This window comes from Rhinoraja longicauda, chromosome 1 (assembly GCF_053455715.1).
Source record: "Rhinoraja longicauda isolate Sanriku21f chromosome 1, sRhiLon1.1, whole genome shotgun sequence".
In the NCBI taxonomy this organism is placed as follows: domain Eukaryota; kingdom Metazoa; phylum Chordata; class Chondrichthyes; order Rajiformes; family Arhynchobatidae; genus Rhinoraja; species Rhinoraja longicauda.
Genome location: NC_135953.1, coordinates 39,058,959 through 39,079,532, shown reverse-complemented (window position 1 = coordinate 39,079,532; position 20,574 = coordinate 39,058,959). Strand labels below are relative to the sequence as shown.

Below are 20,574 nucleotides of genomic sequence, written 5' to 3'. Positions count from 1 at the left end.
TGACCAGCGATCACCCCGTACACTAACACTATCCTACACACTAGGAACAATTTACTATTTTACCGAAGCCACTTAACCTACAATCTTGTACGTCTTTGGAGTGTGGGAGGAAACCAGAGCAGCTGGAGAAAACCCACGGGGTCACAGGGAAAACGTACAAACTCTGTACAGACAGCACCTGTAGTTAGGTTTGAACCTGGGTCTCTGGCGCTGTAGGGCAGCAGCTCTACCGCTGCGCCACTGTGCCGCCCTGTATCTGTGATTCATATTTTTTTGGAGTGCTAACCTTTTGGGATCTCAGGGGTTGAAAGTTCTCACTCTTTGGGATGCCAGGTCCCACAGATTGTTTCAGCGTTCTGAATAAAGAATCATAGAGAGACACAGTACTGGAACACGGTCTTTGACCCACTGAGTGTGCCCCAACCATCAGCCACCCATTTACATTAATCCTGTTTTGTCCTACCCATATTCTTATTAAAACCCCTTAGATTACACCCACAATGCACCAGAGGCAATTTATAGAGAACTAAATCATCCAACCACAACCAGAGAGCAGTGCTGAACTACTATCTACCTCTGATGTCCCTTGGACCATCCTTGACTGGACTTCGCTTGCTTTATCTTGCACTAAATGTTATTCCCTTTTCATGTATCTATACACGGTAAATGGATTGATTGTAATCATGTATTGTCTTTCTGCTGACTAGTTAGCACGCAACTTTTCACTGTACCTTGGGTCACGTGACAATAAACTAAACTAATGAGCCAATTACTTTACCAACATGTACAGCTTGTACATATACGTGTATGAAAAAAACAGGACGTGTTATCACAGGGAGAACATACAAATGCTACCAGACAGCACCCAAGGTCAGGACTGATCCCAAGTCTCCTTCGCTGTGAGGGAGCGGTTTTAATTGCTGTGCCACTGTGCCAATGACGATTTTTATATTCTCTTTTCCTCTTTATTTACCTTGTTCATCTGCCATTCCCAGCACTCCTTTCCTGCAGAATGATGTAAAACATCTCAGGCCTCTTCAGGAATTCTACTTGATGATGTCCCCCACTATTTTAACAACTCTTTTAAGCCATGGCAATGTACACTACCTGCCCTTTTGTCAATAAAAGGTAAATAATTGTATAATAAAAGTTTCAAAAATCTCTCCGGGCTATGTTATTATTTTTTCTGATTATTTTTATTCATCTCATTTAATAGCCTCAGAAAGAAATACATATTTTTGGTTCAGTAAATATCACTGCAAACTGTTAATTCTTTATTGGCACTTAAGAGGTTTGCAGTGGCCCATAATTTATCATTCTCCATATAATTGGACTGTCCACACAGAAAATGGCACAATATTGTTTAATACTGGCAAATGTCAACCAAATAATAAAACAAAATAATATTTAAAGTGAAAGACAATCTGCAGCTGGCACGCTGTGAATGAGCTAATTGATTTAGAAAACACTTGTATGACGTTTGTTCGAGCCAGTCACATTAGGCTGTCCCTCTTCCTCAACAAACTAAACCTTAGGCTGAAATTGCTCTAGTCTCAACGGCTGGATCATTCTGGCACGTCTGTCTGAGTCTTTTCAACATGATTTTTCAAGACAAAAATTGATTGTAATGTAATAATATAACCTGAACTCCAACATTATTTGAGAAGAGTGGAGATTTACTGGAGACGCACATTTAGAATGGGAAATAAACAAAATGTATTAACTGAAGAGCAGCTAGATGAATACCAGGTAAGTCCGCAGAAGAGATTACGTAACATAAAAATATATGAGGTTATCACGTCTTTAACGGTGCTTCTAAATGTACAGATCTATTGTGCTATAATAGAAAAGGAATCTTTGTTTAAGCAGTTCTGATTGGGATATAAAATAGAAGTAACGCTTGGTAAAACTCTTCTTTGAAAACACGAAAGAACCTGAAGAAGGGTCTTGACCCGAAACGTCACCCATTCCTTCTCTCCAGAGATGCTGCCCGTCCCGCTGAGTTACTCCAGCTTTTTGTTGTCTATCTTCGGCTTAAACCAGCATCTGCAGTTCCTTCCTACACCTAACCATTATTTTAATGTCATTGAAGAATAATATTATATAATGGGGCAGGAAATATTTACCAAAGTGTTGTTTGTTGATTTAAACTACAACCATATTTGCTATCTCCTAATTCTGGAGAAGCTTGTGAATTTCAACGTCATTATTTGGATGTAGTGAATGGCAGGGTTCTGAAATGGATGAGCATGTAGAATACTCACCAGAAAATGATGAAAACAATTGTCGTGAAATATTTTAGGATTTAAATGCTGAGAGGAGGGAATGCCACCTCTGTCACAACTTCCTTGTTAATGCCATTGAAGCAATGAATGTAAATGCTATTTTCATTTTGTTTGGATACAGTTTTTAGATCTATCAGCAGCAGTGAAAACATGGAAACATAGAAACATGGAAAAATAGGCGCAGGAGCAGGTCATTCGGCCCTTTGAGCCATTCAATATGATCATGGCTGATCATCTAAAATCAGTACCCCGTTCCTGCTTTTTCCCCCATATCCCTTGATTCCTTTAGCCCTAAGAGCTAAATCATTAGCAAATTTGCAGATGATACTAAGCTGGGGGGGTAGTGTGAATTGTGAGGAAGATGCAATAAGGCTGCAGGGTGACTTGGACAGGTTGTGTGAGTGGGCGGATACATGGCAGATGCAGTTTAATGTAGATAAGTGTGAGGTTATTCACTTTGGAAGTAAGAATAGAAAGGCAGATTATTATCTGAATGGTGTCAAGTTAGGAAGAGGGGATGTTCAACGAGATCTGGGTGTCCTAGTGCATCAGTCACTGAAAGGAAGCATGCAGGTAAAGCAGGCAGTGAAGAAAGCCAATGGAATGTTGGCCTTCATAACAAGAGGAGTTGAGTATAGGAGCAAAGAGGTCCTTCTACAGTTGTACCGGGCCCTGGTGAGACCGCACCTGGAGTACTGTGTGCAGTTTTAGTCTCCAAATTTGAGGAAGGATATTCTTGCTATTGAGGGCGTGCAGCGTAGGTTCACTAGGTTAATTCCCGGAATGGCGGGACTGTCGTATGTTGAAAGGCTGGAGCAATTAGGCTTGTATACACTGGAATTTAGAAGGATGAGGGGGGATCTTATTGAAACATATAAGATAATTAGGGGATTGGACACATTAGAGGCAGGAAACATGTTCCCAATGTTGGGGGAGTCCAGAACAAGGGGCCACAGTTTAAGAATAAGGGGTAGGCCATTTAGAACGGAGATGAGGAAGAACTTTTTCAGTCAGAGAGTGGTGAAGGTGTGGAATTCTCTGCCTCAGAAGGCAGCGGAGGCCAGTTCGTTGGATGCTTTCAAGAGAGAGCTGGATAGAGCTCTTAAGGATAGTGGAGTGAGGGGGTATGGGGAGAAGGCAGGAACGGGGTACTGATTGAGAGTGATCAGCCATGATCGCATTGAATGGCGGTGCTGGCTCGAAGGGCTGAATGGCCTCCTCCTGCACCTATTGTCTATTGTCTATTGTCTAACTCTCTCTTGAAAATAATTTCATTCTTTTACCACAGCTATTATCATACAAGTAGCATTCCTCAATAAGGACATACAAACTATATATTGCTGAATTTATAGCAATGCCTTAATTATATTATGTTGGCAGAGAGATAACTGTCTTCCTTAAAATTATTAAGCTACTACAAGTTTCGAATAACCAGAGTGTAATCTTGCAATCATCTGAAAATGTCTGTAATGAAGATATGTTGTAATTAAAATTTAAGGACATGTTATTAACACAACAAAAACTGTAATTTTTCTAATATATATATGCATGTGTGTAAATTAATGCATAATAATAATTATATTTAATATTTAATAATTTTATATATATAGTAATTATATAGAAATTATGTATATATAATTATGTAGGTGATACAGGCACTCCAGGCAATAGACAATAGGTGCAGGAGGAGGCCACTCGGTCCTTCGAGCCAGCACCGCCATTCAATGTGATCATGGCTGATCATTCTCAATCAGTACCCCGTTCCTGCCTTCTCCCCATACCCCCTGACTCCGCTATCCTTAAGAGCTCTATCTAGCTCTCTCTTGAATGCCTTCAGAGAATTGGCCTCCACTGCCTTCTGAGGCAGAGAATTCCACAGATTCACAACTCTCTGACTGAAAAAGTTTTTCCTCATCTCAGTTCTAAATGGCCTACCCCTTATTCTTAAACTGTGGCCCCTTGTTCTGGACTCCCCCAACATTGGGAACATGTTTCCTGCCTCTAACGTGTCCAACCCCTTAATAATCATACGTTTCGATAAGATCTCCTCTCATCCTTCTAAATTCCAGTGTATACAAGCCTAGTCGCTCCAGTCTTTCAACATATGACCGTCCCGCCATTCCGGGAATTAACCTAGTAAACCTACGCTGCACGCCCTCAATAGCAAGAATATCTTTCCTCAAATTTGGAGACCAAAACTGCACACAGTACTCCAGGTACGGTCTCACTAGGGCCCTGTCAGGAGAAATTACGTATAGTTGCACCATGAAAGGATTTGCAATGTCATTGGAGCGATTTTTGAGATGAGAAATGTATCATAGGATGTAGTGAGGCAGGTGCTATAACAGCATTTAAAAGACACTTGGACAAGTAAATGCATAGGAAAGGTTCGAAGGGCTACCAAATAGACCCAGCTTTTTTTGTGGCAGTTGGGCTAAAGCACCTGTGTCTGTATGACTATGTGATTCTAAAAAGCATTACTTTCAAATCTATTGTTACCACAAAGCATTCGTAGAACCACACAGCATGGAAACAGGCTGTTAAGCCCAACTTCCCCATGCTAACCAACATGCCCCATCTACATTAGTCCCACCTGCCCACATTGGGCCATATCCCTCTAAATCTATCTTATCCCCATACTTGGCCAAATGCTTTTTAAATGTTGTTACAATACCTGCCTCAACTACCCCCTTTGGCAGCTCGTTCCATTTACCCATCATCGATTGTGTGAAAAAATTTGCATTGTATTAAATTTGCATTGTATCAATATTTTTTAAATTAAAAAGACGATTTAATAGGGTAAGGTAAAGTAAATTCCCCTCTTACCTTACCCGGTGCACCTGTCTACAGTAATCTACTTCCTTTACACTAATTATTGGAGTCCAGTGTGAGGGACTGAAAGATGGGGATTCTGAGAGTGAGAAACAGATGTCAAAATTAAATAAAACTGCTTAACTGCTTATCTGTAAATATTAAACTCATAACTCTCTTTAGCCTAGGTCATTAAACTGTTGGTCATGCAAGTAGTGACACTGCATGCTCACAAATCTCATTTTGAACTGTTGTTACATTGTTAAATACGGGCCTTAATTTGCTGTAGTAACTGTAATTTGTATTTACGATGGAAAGCCACCAATTTCTTAAGCACTTGTTGGTGCCAAGCTCTACTTCTGTGATGTTAATGGTAGGGCAATAGACAATAGACAATAGACAATAGGTGCAGGAGTAGGCCATTCAACCCTTCGAGCCAGCACCGCCATTCAATGTGATCATGGCTGATCATTCTCAATCAGTACCCCGTTCCTGCCTTCTCCCCATACCCTGACTCTGCTATCCTTAAGAGCTCTATCTAGCTCTCTCTTGGATGGGCTGCTCAAGATATCCAAGAAGTTGTGATTTGTAACTCATGACATATTTCTTTATTGACACAAATTTGTGTCTTGTTTAGACACTTTTAATGACTAGTGCTTATAATCCCCTTTTATATTCCTCGCGACTTCTGAGTAATAATGAATTAAATTCTCCCAAGTACAAGATCAGATTATGTTCAGGACCTACCTAATGAGAAGGCAATAATGTGGGATAATGCCTAACAGTTTACTGTGACCATCTAAAGGCTGTAGGTGGCAGCAATGGAATAGATTTATACCAAAACACTATTGATAAATAACATCAATGCATTGGATGTAAAATGCATTTAAAACTTAAGATTCAAACAATTTACAAAACTAAATTGAATATATTTGAAATGTAATTTTATCAATATTGCTAGTCAAGAATCATATTTGAAAGATGATATTCTTCTGAGAGTTTTATATTTGTTTTTATTATATTAAGATGTTCTGATGCAGCTCACCCTTAGTGGTTGAGTTAGCAAATTGGAAGATGCATGGAATTTATGTAATCGGAAGTATCTTTTATCTGTATCTGGTTAGGAAGATGGAATAACCAACTCTTTAATGTACATATGTGGTTTACAAAGGGCCATAATCTCTATTCTGTAATGTTAGCCCCTGATGATGTTCCAACTTGTGGCACACTCCCCAGATTAATCACAGCTGAGAACAGAATGGACGCTTCAACTCAGATGACTGTTAATAATTCTGGGAGGTTAACTATAATTGGTCCAATAAGTAATATATCACCTCCCTGCCCCACCCCAACCACAAGCATGTTATCCTCTTTCCCCTAACCCGCATCTTAAAACCCAATAGGAACATCTAATTGGAAATTTCTTCCTACCCTTAAGATAGGTTTTTGTAATAACTGTTGCATCAGATTTTACAGCATGTACTAATTATTATTACCAATGTACTGTTTTGTCTTTTTTGAATCCTCATTTCTTCTGCCTTATAGCCTTGCTAACTAATTCCTTGTTTCCATTTCCCACCCTCCCTACCTTCTGACACCACGTTCAGGTTCCCAGTCCTCTGTCATCGACAGTAATGATAAACCAAAAGGCAGGACGTTGGAAGAATTCAGCAGGTCCACCAGCATCTGTGGAAGTAAATGGTGTGCATCGACGTTTTAGGTTGAGACCCCGAATCGGTCCTGAGGTTGGGTTGTGACCTAAAATATCACCTTGCATCTTTTGCCACCACAGATGCTGCTCAACCCATTGGAGTTCTTCTAGCAGTCTGTTTTTTGTTCCAGATTTCAGTAAAAATAAACCACCCGATACCAATATGTCCCCAACCCACTGAAGCGTAACTTGTCTACCCTGTAGAAGTCCTCCCTATTACAATCTTTTCTTCTGCAATGCATCTCTCACCACAACCTCCTTCTTCTTTGCTAATTAGCTCATGGCACTAAGTGTAGTGCCAACTCAAGAGATTCCTCCCTCTGAGGTCCTCCCTTTTACTCGTTCCTAATTTCCTAGCTTCTGCTTCCAGGACCTGATCCCTCTTTGTCCATGTGTTATTGGTAATGATACGAACCACAACCTGTTCTTTGGCGCAGAAGTTTCCTCAGCTGCTTGTCAATGCCATTGACACTAGGACCATGCTTGTAGGTAGTTGCAAATATACCACTCTACTCTCCTAATTGTTGCACCCTCTGTCATTCCAGCCTTACTAATTTCCTCTTCTTCCTTTGTACAACCGATCCAAGCATGGAACCCACCTCATTGTATCTAGCTGAACCCCTAAAAACCCCAACAGTAGTATTCAGAGGTGAATGCAACAAGAATAAGATGCAATCAGTGGATTCATGCTTGATCACTCTTTGCTGTTGCTAGATAGTAACTCCTGAATCTACTCACCTAATGTGCATCACAGTAGTGCCATCTATTGCTCAAGCTCTGATAACCCAGGTTCATCCAGCAGACAGCACTTCCTACCTCTGTTTGTGTCAAGGACATAAAAATTATCCTGGAGTTCCGAGGTGACACAGGAATTCAACTGATGTTGTTAACTCCTCTATTCACAAGCTTGCTAATTAAAATGCTGCAACTCCTGACATTCATTTTTTAGTTCTCACGGTAGTAAGTGTTAGAAAGCCTAATGAATTATCCTGAAATTTGGAGGAAAAGTAACTTACAGGTATTTGCATGTTTATGATATATGGCAACTTTATAAATGGCTACTAAAAAGTGTTGTTTTCTACTTCAAGGATTGTACAGTCTTTACAAGGAAAGAAATAATGAGGTAAGTTGATAAGCAATGTGAGAGAAATGTCACCAACCTATTAAATAATGTTAACGTTTAGCAAAAACCCTAATGCGCAATGAGTTTGGAGCCAATGCAGATGGTTGGGGTTTCTGAAGGTATTATGTACTGTCCAAGGATGAGATCTTTTTGGTTTATGCAAAGTTGCCAAGATTTGCCAAGATACTTGAGGCACAATTTCAATAGGTTGTTTCAAATGCTCTTTCTTTTTCAATGTAAATGTTCAGAGGCATATCTTTGTGCATGTATGGTATTGTTTACTTTTATTACATCAAAGAGCAGCACCATTCGTCAGAAGGGTCTCGACCCAAAACGTCACCTATACCTTTTCCCCAGAGATGCTGCTTGACCCATTGAGTTACTCCAATATTTTGTGTCTATCTTCAGTTTAAACCAGCATCTGCAGTTCCTTCCTATACATAAGAACTGGTACATCGGTACAATTTTATTAATTCCATACAATCACAACTCAATAAATATGGCTAAGCTTTAAAACAAAAAGTTATTGGATGTGAGAATCACAAGCAAGGTCAGCATTTATTTCACTGAAGAAGGTTATAGTGAGTTGGTATCTCGAAATTACCATCTGATGAAGTCATTTCTATTCTGCTTTTAAGTGGCTAATTTGATTATTTATGCCCTATTATGAAAGAATAGTAATATATTTCCAAGTCAAGGTGGAGCATTAATTGCAAGAGAGCTCGCTCAATTTTCAGCTGTCTGATGCCTTTCTTTTTCTTTGCGGAAGAGACTATGTGGGCAGAACTATTGGAAATTTCTTTGTGAGAAACAGCAGCCATCCAGTAATGACTGACAAGTTTAAATTGTTACAAGATTAAAGGAAATTTTCCTTTTATCCCTGTCACAAATGGTCAAACGTTTCATTTTGGATTGTACTAAATACCATAATTATTTTTGTTTATTTGTTTGTTTGTTTATATTTTATTTCGAACATGTAAAACAAAAAAGATAAAAACAAAACAAAATAACAATAAAATTAAATGAACGATAAACCTATACACAACTCTATGAATAAATTCTCATAATCAACACAAATTAAATCTTACATGTTCGAAAAGTAGAAATATACCCTTATTTATTCCTACCCCTTCTCCGCTACTCATCAATTAATTCACAAATTTTATCTCATCTATATATACATATATATATACATATACACAAACATATACATACATACATACATACATACATACATACATACATACATATATCCATACATATATCACACACATACATATATACACATATATGCACACACGCAAACATACATATATGCAGTTTATAAACAATGATCCAAATTCTATGTACAACGCGAATATCATATTGTGTCAATAAACTAAAACTTAACCATCATCACAGCCCTTCCTAATTCTGATACCTCTGGAAAATAATTTTTTTGTACATCTTCTTGAACTGAGTAATGTTTGTGCTTTGCTTGAGTTCCACATCCAACTCATTCCACAATTTCACCCAACAGATTGAAATACACATACTTTCACAGTTGTACGAACACAAAGTTCCTTTAAATTAAACTTTCCTCTCAAATTATAACCATCCTCTCTGTCAAAGGACACTTTTTGTATATTACCTGGCAGTAAATTATTTCTTGCTTTATACATTATTTGTGCTGTGTTAAATTCTACGAGATCCATAAACTTCAAGACATTTGACTTTAAAAACAGAGAGTCGGTGTGTTCGCGAAATCCTACATTATTAACTATCCTTATGGCCCTTTTTTGCAGTCTGCATAATGGATGTAGGGGGCTTTTGTAAGTGTTGCCCCACACCTCCACACAGTAATTTAGATATGGCAATACAAGTGAACAATAAACAACTTACAGCGCTTTGTGATTCAGAATGTGCCTTGTTCTTCCCAGGACTGCAATGCTCCTTGCCTGCTTTGCTCGCACATGTTTTATATACAGAACAGAATAGCTTTATTGTCATTTGTTTTACCGAACAAAATTAATTTGCCAGCAGTCACAGAGCAAAAAAACAAAGAACACAAGACACACAACCCCAACGCAAACATCCATCACAGTGACTCCAAACACCCCCTCACTGTGATGGAAGGCAAAAAAACTTCCTCTCTCCTCCCCCAAGCCCCTCCCACGGACAGACAGCTTGACCCCTACCGAGGCGACCGACCCGCACAGCCCCCGCAAGGAGATGGAAGGTCCCGTGGCCGAGCCGCACCGGGCGCTGGAAAGTCCCGCGGCCGTACCGGTGTGATGGAAGGCCCCGTTTGCCGAGCCGCACCGGGCGATGGAAGGCCCCGTGGCCGAGCTGCACCGGGCGATGGAAGGCCCCATGGCCGAGGCCGCACCGGGCGATGGAAGGCCCCGTGGCCGAGCCACACCGGGTGACGGAAGGCCCCGTGGCCGAGCCGTACTGGGCGATGGAAGGCCCCGTGGCCGAGCCGCACCGGGCGATGGAAGGCCCGGTGGCCGAGCCGCACCGGGCGATGGAAGGCCCCGTGGCCGAGCCGTACTGGGCGATGGAAGGCCCCGTGGCTGAGCCGCACCGGGTGATGGAAGGCCCCGTGGCCGAGCCGCACCGGGTGATGGAAGGCCCCGTGGCCGAGGTGTACTGGGCGATGGAAAGTCCCGCGGCCGAGCCGCACTGGGCGCTGTTAAGTCCCGCGGCTGAGCCGCACCGGCGATGGAAAGTCCCGCGGCCGAGCCGCGCCGCACCGCGCTGGAAAGTCCTATGGCCGTACCGGGTGATGGAAAATCCCACGGCCGAGCCGCGCCGGGTGATGGAAGGCCCCGCGTCCGAGCCGCACCGGGCGCTGTTAAATCCCGCGGCCGAGCCTCGCCCCGAGGAAGAGACCTAAAAAAAGAAAGATTTCCCCCACCCCACCCCACCCCACCCCACCCCACCACCCCCCACACATACACAGCCAAAAACAAACCACCCCAACACCAACACACAAACAAAAAAGGAAAAAGGACAAACAGACTGCCACCGAGCCGCAGCCGTTACGGCGCCGCCACACGTGACACTTGTGGTTTCCAGCAGATTTTGTGGTTTAATATCACACCTAGAAATTAATTTTTACTCTTTCTGTATCAACACCATCTTTCCTCACTTGTACCCGAGTGTTTTGCCCCATTTTTGTGGTATTTCTGTTTCAGATTATATCATAGATTCCATACGTTGGTACTGCAGAATATTCCTTGCCACTGTCATAATGGAGAAGATATCAAAATACCTCTGCAACTCATTACTGAGATGCCAGAACTAAAGGTACGACTAAAAGACTGGACATAAAAGTGATATTGCTTTACTTTTACTGGTTGAAAGATATCATAAACATTACAAGTGCTTTATGAGATTTGTTCATAACAACAAGCTTATTCTGATAATTTGAACTTCATTGTTTCCTGGGCATGCATATCTCTGAAGATATGTTATGGGCCCAGCACATTGATGTAATCTTAAAGAAAACCCGTCAATGCCTCTATTTCCTTAGGAGATTGAGGGGATTTTGTAAGTTAAAGAACATTCTTTTGAACTTCTACAGATGTCCAGTAGAGAGCATATTGACTGGTTACATCATGGCCTGGTTCAGCAACTCGAATGCCCAGTGAAGGAGATTATAAAAAGTGGTGGACACTGCCCAGTCCATCACGAGTACTGAACCCCATCCCCACCATCAAACGGATCCATAGGTGGCTCTGTCTCAAAAAGGTAGCTGGCATCATCAAGGACCCACACCACTCTGGCCACACTCTCATGTCACTCCTACCACTGGTAAAAATGTGATCTCGAGGTTCAAGAGCAGCTTAGTCATAGAGCCATAGAGTGATATAGTGTGAAAACAGGCCCTTCGGCCCAACTCTCCCACACCGGCCATCAATGCCCCAGCTACACTAATCCCACTTGCATGTGCTTGGTCCATATCCCTCCAAACCTGTCCGATCCATGTACCTGTCTAACTGTTTCTTAAATGATGGGGTAGTCCCAGCCTGAACTACTTCCTCTGGCAGCTTGTTCCATACACCCACCACCCTTTGTGTGAAAATGTTACCCCTCGGATTCCTATTAAATCTTTTCCCCTTCACCTTGAACCTATGTCCTCTGGTCCTCGATTCCCCTATTCTGGGCAAAAGACTGTGCCATCTACCCGATCTATTCCTCTCATGATTTTGTATACCTCTATAAGATCACCCCTCATCCTCCTGCACTTCATGGAATAGAGACCCAGCCTACTCAACCTCTCCCTATAGCTCACACCCTCTAGTCCTGGCAACATCCTCATAATTCTTTTCTGAACCCTTTCAAGCTTCTTCCCAATAACCATCAGGCTCTTCAACACAACATCACCAACTATGAACTACAAACTTTCTTGGTATCACTAGGGACTTTGGGCTTTTGTTTTATACTAGTATTGATTTTTTTTAAATGTATTCAACTTTTTTCTGTTTATTTTGTTTTTCTGTGAGTACTGTGTTTACAGACCTGTTATGCTATTGCATGTAAGAATTTCATTGTTCTGATTTCGATACATATGACAATCAAACACTCTTGACTCTTGACTCCTCCCAGCATGGTCTCAGTGCAGTTGGCTCCCAACATTTTAGCGTGGTAAAAGCAGCGTATAGAGATGGTGCCAGAGACAGGGGTTGGAATGAGTTCACAGAATGGCTTTCACATTTGTCATGAACATACCCTCCCTTCCCCACTCTTTGATCAGTGGCCATCTAAACTCTCATTGTTATTGTCTGCTTTGACATCCAAAATCATTCAAATTCACCTGCAATCGTTAAGTTAATAGAAATCTGCAAATACAATGACATTTTTTAACCATAACCCCCAACCCCTAATATTAAAGCTACGTCCTCTATTTCTTGACATTTTTAACCTGGAAAAAATCTTCTGACTGTTCGCACTATGACACTCAGAATTTTATATACTTCTGTCAGGTCTCTCAGGGATTCTGGTGAAACAATCCAAGTTTGTCCAACCTCTTTTTGTAGCTAATACTGCCTAATCTCGGCAGCAACCTGTCGTGAAACTTGGAGGAAATCAACCTTGGCTCAGAGGAGACTAGAAAAATTCCTTATCACCGTTGCAGCATAGGAAGATTATTGGTGTCAAACTATTTTACTTCAGTTTAGTTTAATTTAGAAACAAAGCAAGGATCCAGGCCCTTCGGCCCACTGAAGTCGTTCTGACCATTGATCACCGATCACACTAGTTCTATGTTATCTCACTTTTGCATCCATTCCTTACTACCATGAGGAATTTTACAGAGGCCAGTTAACCTACAAACTTGCACGTCTTTGGGCGTGGAAGGAAACCGGAGCATCTGGACGAAATACATGCTCACGGGGAGAACATACAAACTCCACACAGGCAGAAGCCGATGTCAGGATCAAACCGGGTATCTGGCAGCTCTACCATTGGTGCAGCGCCCTCTCCTCCCCCCCTTCCCCCTGCCCCCCTCCCCTCCTCCCTCCCCATCCCCCTCCCCCACTCCATCCCCCTTATCCTCCTCCCCCTCCCTCCCTGGGAGATAGATTTATACTTTAAAATGTGAATAACTTAAAAAATATAACGCCAATTTCAATGAAACTTCTTCCATTAGCACCAAAGGGATGATGGTGAGTAAGGTGGGCCTGAAATTGTCACGCTATTGTGTACCATTTTGGCTGTAGTTCGGGAAACAAACAAACAAACGAGAGTTTTAGTATATACATTAAAAATAATCAATGTCACCAGGCAGCAAGAGGGAGAGGATGATATTGTTATGGCAGACTTTATGTTATCTTGTGTTATCTAATAATTCACTCTGCCATATGCATTCTCTGGATATTTTACAAATGCTGAATATTTGAGATGACTGTTTTTCTTTTTTCAGGAAAACCCCTTTCACCAAAAGATCCTTCAAGTGTTTTCAGAGGATGACCAGGAGTTCATGACATTTAATGAGTTTCTAAATATGTTCTCTGCCTTAAGCGATCTGGCATCTAACAATTTAAAAGCATACTATGCATTTAAAATTTACGGTAAGTGTCCTCGGAAATAGTGGAATTGTTTTGCAAATTAAAGTTATGATCTGATCTATTACTTGAAAATTAAATTAATTGACCAGACTATTTTCAGCCGTATTCATTGACCAGACTATTTTCATATCAAGATCAAGTTAATGGGTTTGCCCGAGGGATGTAAGTGTTCTTATGTAAAATCAGTCAGGAGAAGGTTATACTGCCATAACTCAGATGTTGAGTTAATAAAACAACTTATTGTCATCTTGTCAGAAGACGTTCCACTGGATTAAGATACTGTCTCAGTTGCAGTCTACTATTGTGTTAAAAGCTTGCTACAAAGATTGCTTAGAAATTCAAGATCATTGATTCTTGATCTAAGATTCATTTTCCATTTCCATTAGATTCCAAAATCAATAGCTTTTAAGGTTTTGTGCTTATCACCTCTTAACCTCTATTGCTGTCTCCATCAATAGACAATAGACAATAGACAATAGACAATAGGTGCAGGAGTAGGCCATTCGGCCCTTCGAGCCAGCACCGCCATTCAATGTGATCATGGCTGATCATTCTCAATCAGTACCCCGTCCCTGCCTTCTCCCCATACCCCCTGACTCCGCTATCCTTAAGAGCTCTATCTAGCTCTCTCTTGAATGTATTCAGAGAATTGGCCTCCACTGCCCTCTGAGGCAGAGAATTCCACAGATTCACAACTCTCTGACTAAAAAAGTTTTTCCTCATCTCTGTTCTAAATGGCCTACCCCTTATTCTTAAACTGTGGCCCCTGGTTCTGGACTCCCCCAACATTGGGAACATGTTTCCTGCCTCTAACATGTCCAACCCCTTAATAATCTTATACGTTTCGATAAGATCCCCTCTCATCCTTCTAAATTCCAGTGTATACAAACCTAGTCGCTCCAGTCTTTCAACATAGGACAGTCCGGCCATTCCGGGAATTAACCTAGTAAACCTACGCTGCACGCCCTCAATAGCAAGAATATCCTTCCTCAAATTTGGAGACCAAAACTGCACACAGTACTCCAGGTGCGGTCTCACTAGGGCCCTGTACAACTGCAGGACCTCTTTGTTCCTATACTCAACTCCTCTTGTTATGAATGCCAACATTCCATTGGCTTTCTTCACTGCCTGCTGTACCTGCATGCTTCCTTTCAGTGACTGATGCACTAAGACACCCAGATCACGTTGTACGTCCCCTTTTCCTAACTTGACACCATTCAAATAATAATCTGCCTTCCTATTCTTACCACCAAAGTGGATAACCTCACACTTATCCACATTAAACTGCATCTGCCATGCATCCGCCCACTCACACAACCTGTCCATGTCACCCTGCAACCTCATAGCATCTTCCTCACAGTTCACACTGCCACCTAGCTTTGTATCATCGGCAAATTTGCTAATGGTACTTTTAATCCCTTCATTCCCTCCCCCCTATTTGCCAACTACCTGCATTTCACCTGCATCCACCTATTGCTTGCACCTCACCTGCATCCACCTATTGCTTGCGAGCTCTTGCCCAAACTTGCCCAAAGGTGTAACGGCGGTGCAGCGATAGAGTTGTTGCCTTCCAGCACCAGAGACCCAGTTCGATCCTGACTATCGGTGCTTGTCAGTACGGAGTTTGTACATTTTCCCCGTGACCTGCGTGGGTTTTCTCCGGGGTCTCTAGTTTCCTCCCACACTCCAGAGATGTACAGGTTTGTAGGTTAATTGGCTTGGTTGAATTGTAAATTGTCCCTAGTGTGTGTAGGATAGTGCAAGTGTGCGGGGATTGCGGGTTGGCGTGGACTCTGTGGTGTCCATGCCACAGAGGACGTGATGTATCTCTAAGCTAAACGAAACCCTTCCCACCATTATACTGACTACTTAGCCTCTGCTCTAGCTGAAAGGTCTTGGCCCCAAATATTCACTGTCCATTTCTTTCTACAATGCTCTGCCAACTGAGTTCCTCCAGCGGCTCTCTTTTTGTTTGCTGCAGATTCTGGCATCTGCAGCACCTTGTGGGAAAGAAACCCTGCCCCTTTCTGCTTTCCACAGCGACCAGTTTCTCTGTGACTTCTCTGGTTCTCTCATCCCTCCCCACTCATCCTAGCCCCTCAAATTATGCAATTTTTAGCATTCTTCAATTTCTTCATTCTCCAGTCTATGCACTTTCAAAATCCATGTATCTTGTCCAGTTAGTGTTTAATTCATCCTATTTATTTTTCTGTTTGCTTCAATCTAGGTGCTCTGATATTTGGGAAATCTATTCAAAATAAAAAAAGCAAAGTGGAACTCATTATAAAACTTAAAAGAAAAATTGCAAGAAACATTGTTTTGTCTTACTGCTGAATTCTCCAGTAAAACAGACCTTTCTATCTGTTTCACATTTTGCACAGACTTCAACAGTGATAACTTCATTTGCCAATCTGATGTGGAGGTAATGCTCAACAAGCTTACAAGCAAGGAGCTGTCAGATGAAGAAATTCAATTGGTGTGCAGCAAAATCATGGAGGAAGGAGACCTGGATGGGGATGGGAAACTTTCTTTAGCTGACTTTGAATATATGATCACCCGTGCCCCTGATTTTGTGAGGTAATTTTAAATTTGATCAATGCAAGCTTTTGTTATTTCTTTTACGGTTTATACGGTTTAGGGCGGCACGGTGGCGCAGCGGTAGAGTTGCTGCTTTACAGCGAATGCAGCGCCGGAGACTCAGGTTCGATCCTGACTACGGGTGCTGCACTGTAAGGAGTTTGTACGTTCTCCCCGTGACCTGCGTGGGTTTTCTCCGAGATCTTCGGTTTCCTCCCACACTCCAAAGACGTACAGGTATGTAGGTTAATTGGCTGGGTAAATGTAAAAATTGTCCCTAGTAGGTGTAGGATAGTGTTAATGTACGGGGATCACTGGGCGGCACGGACTTGGAGGGCCGAAAAGGCCTGTTTCCGGCTGTATATATATGATATGATATGATACATTACGTGAACCGTACAGAATGTGGTTACGTTGTACACAGTGCTAATAACCAGCTACTGGTATTAGAGTCCAACCTTTCTGTCTAAATCTTTCTGGAGAGAACCAGTGGCCCCACCGTGCGCACATTCGGTGAGTCAGTCAAATTGGGAAGTACATTCACAGATTTGGAATCTGATTGACATTGAGATTGTTAACCCCATACAGTGGTTCCATTTGGGAAGATAACCAATTCAGATGAAAAGGTTTCAGAGACAGGGAGGAGAATTAAGATCATAATCAAACAAGAAATGGGAAACTTAGAGTGGGCGTTGGTCAATGGGCACAAAGCGGATTGGGCCACCAAGTTACTTTGTCACATGGACTTATGGAATTGCTCACTCCAGTGACAGATGGAGAAATTCACAAAATCATTGCAAAATTTGAGTCTGGAAGTGGTAATGCTTTGAAGAGGGTGCTGCCAACAGATGAATTGAGGCAGGGTGAAGGGAGATAATTCATGCTGTTTTGTGATGGGAGATATACGATACTATTTTAGGCAAATGGTTTTGTTTGAAGTAGTGACCAGGTAGAAGGACGAATCAATGATAAGACTGTGGAGTTTGTGGCAATAGCAATTATCAATACTTGCATTACTCTTAATATGTAATAGGAGTTGCCCTCCTCAAGATCAGACATCAGTGTGGGAAGGTCTTTTGAGAAGTTGAGCAAATCAATCTCCAAGCATCATCTCATGAGGGTACACGTGAAACTTGATGCTTTGCATGAGTGCCATATCATTGGATCTGTAAGGGTTGGAATGTAGTAAGAGTGAAAAGAAAAATCCATCAGAGAGAATAAACAGGCCCGGGCTGGCATCTTATGTCACAGATAGCATTTTGGACAATACTGCAGTTCGTCAGCACGGACTAATATATCAGGTTTGTTTTATGATCCACATATCTGCAGTAAGACTTGACCTTTCAACTTTGACTTAACTTGACCTTTCAACTTTGACTTAAAGCGAGTTGATGTACCAGTGAACTGATTGCCATTTCATGTACTAAGTTGATATCCTTATAGAAAATATTCACCTTACAATATTTAAATAGCTATTCATGTTACTGTTTAATTTGTTTGCAACTGTAATGATACTTATACGAACAACTTACTTTGATTCCTAACGAACAGCTTTTATTCCTAATTCAATACCATATCTAAGATCACAAGGCAAATTGAAGGTTAGAGATGGCTTGACAGATAGTTTGAGTAAAGAGGATGAAGAGCATTGGGTTTGAAATAGAGTTGGCATCCGTCCATCTGCAAGAGGCGATGGTGCAGCTTTTACGTGATTCTGCTTGGAGAGGGGAATGTTTCATTTGTGGTTGGAGTTCATGCTGTGGCTGATTAGGCCTATCCTGAACAGGCAAACCCTCCCACAGCTTTCACAGGTGAAGTTGTCTCTGGCCTTTGAATTGGGGAGTGTGATGCTATTGCCATTGACCATTTTGCGGCGTTGGTGCCTGGCCTCCAGGGTCTTGAACTTAACGTTGTCATAGTGCTTCATACCCACCTTTCTCCACTTATCCACCTCAACAGCCGCTTCCCATTTGTCAGTGCCAGTGTTAAAATTTGTCATATCTCTTCTAATCGTACCTTGTAGCGAAGTATTTGTCTTCCTCTTGGCTTCCGTGCATTGGAGACCTTCCCGTACAGCACATCTTTGGGGTTGCATTCATTTTCCATCCTGTGTACATGACCAAGCCAGCTGAGGGGGTTCTGCTTAGGGATCGCAGTGATGCTAGGCATGTTAGTCAGTGAGAGGACGGAGAGGGCAGTGATTTTGTTCTGCTCAGAAACTCTCAGGATGCAACGAAGACAGCGAAAATTAAAATTATTCAATTTCCGTTCTTGATGTAGGTAAATCGTCCAAGCTTCACTGCCGTACAGTAACATGCTCGAGATGCACGCTTTGTAAACGGTCAACTTGGTCTTGATTATGAGTTTCCGGTTCCTCCATGCCCACTTGGTTAGCCTCCCGACAGTAGTTGCTGCCTTTCCCATACGTGAATTGATTTCCTCATCCTGAAGTTATCAGTCACCGTAGATCCTCGGTAGATGAATCTGTTGGGTTTCCAGTGGAGTGGTGATTTCATGGGGAGTGGAGTGGCTTGAACCATGACAACAGTCTTCTTCACACCGATTGTCAGTCGGTATTCGTTGCATGCGTGAGACATTTAAAAATGTTTAAAAAAAAGTTTAATTGCACAATTTCCCATCTTCTATTTTAAAGGAAAGATATTAGTCAAATTTTAATGCATTGTTTCATTTCTTGTGAATTCAGACATGATATTAGGGAAATCAGATGACTGTAGAGAGATACTGTCTTATACAATTTAGTTCAGCTGTTTGTTTATGTCATACTTTCTAAATAGTTAGACATTAAAATCTATATTAATTTTATTTTTCAACAGCACTTTCCATATTAGGATCTGAAGCAAGAACATTGGACAAGTCAAGTCAAGTCAAGTCAATTTTATTTGTATAGCACATTTAAAAACAACCCACGTTGACCAAAGTGCTGCACATCTGATTAGGAAAAAAAAATGAAACATACAGTGGCAGGCAGCCAAACACAACGGCGCGGCCATCTTGAACAAAATGTTTATTGGTCAGCACACATTAGCGCCCAAATATTTAATACAACTCTGTGTTATTCAACTGCAGAAAATTCAATAAACACAATCCAAGGCAAAAACTCGATTATATATATATGTAATATTTTCTACTAAATGCTAGTCTTTGCAATTAATCACTTGAATGAGATTTTTCCAAAGTGTCATTCCACTTCGTCTAGCTGTTTCATTTGAATTAAAGAAAATAGCCCCAACAGAATGCAGTTTTATTTATAATAGTTCCTTAGGCTAGACGAAAGACACTTTAAAGTGCATGTTTCAGGCAGCGTTGGAGATTTCTTCCTTGTCTTAGAAACATAGAAAATCTGTGCAGGAGGCCATTTGGTCCTACGAGCCAGCACCACCATTCATTGTGATCATGGCTGATCATCCACAATCAGTAACCCTGCTTTTTCCCCATATCCCTTGATTCCGCGAGCCCCTAGAGCTCTATCTAACTCTCTTTTAAATTCATCCAGTGAATTGGCCTCTACTGCCTTCTGTGGCAGAGAATTCCACAAATTCACAACTCTCTGGGTGAAAAGGTTTTTTCTCATCTCAGTTTTAAATGGCCTCAACTTTATTCTTAGACTGTGGCCCCTCGTTCTGGACTCCCCAAAATTGGGAAAAAATTTCCTGCATCTAGCTTGTCCAGTCCTTTTATAATTTTATACGTTTCTATAAGATCCCCTCTCATCCTTCTAAAGTCTAGTGAATCCAAGCCCAGTCTTTCCAATCTTTCCTCATATGACAGTCCCGCCATCCCGGTGATTAACCTTGTGAACCTACGCTGCACTGCCTCAGTAGCAAGGATGTCCTTCCTCAAATTAGGAGACCAAAACTGCACACAATACTCCAGGTGTGGTCTCACCAGGGGCCTGTACAACTGCAGAAGGATCTCTTTACTCCTATACTCAAATCCACTCATTATGAAGGCCAACATGCCATCAGCTTACATCACTGCCTGCTGTACCTGCAT

General features: G+C 41.7%; 1 protein-coding gene across 1 annotated transcript; it reads left to right on the top strand.

The window, feature by feature from the left end:
- The first annotated feature begins 1,698 nt into the window (after positions 1-1,698).
- LOC144594330 (calcium and integrin-binding family member 2-like) lies at positions 1,699-19,416 on the top strand. Its single transcript, XM_078401152.1, has 6 exons — positions 1,699-1,749; positions 7,896-7,930; positions 11,110-11,221; positions 13,839-13,986; positions 16,365-16,560; positions 19,395-19,416. The coding sequence occupies exons 1-6, from the start codon at positions 1,699-1,701 to the stop codon at positions 19,414-19,416; spliced, it is 564 nt and encodes a 187-aa protein (XP_078257278.1).
- The last annotated feature ends 1,158 nt before the right edge of the window (positions 19,417-20,574 follow it).

Bases quoted from the DNA above. Each gene is read 5' to 3' on its own strand.
- LOC144594330 (XM_078401152.1), top strand. From the start codon at position 1,699: ATGGGAAATAAACAAAATGTATTAACTGAAGAGCAGCTAGATGAATAC. The intron at 7,931-11,109 runs GTAAGTTGATAA...TTTCTGTTTCAG, and splicing joins ACAAGGAAAGAAATAATGAG to ATTATATCATAGATTCCATA. The intron at 16,561-19,394 runs GTAATTTTAAAT...ATTTTTCAACAG, and splicing joins CGTGCCCCTGATTTTGTGAG to CACTTTCCATATTAGGATCT.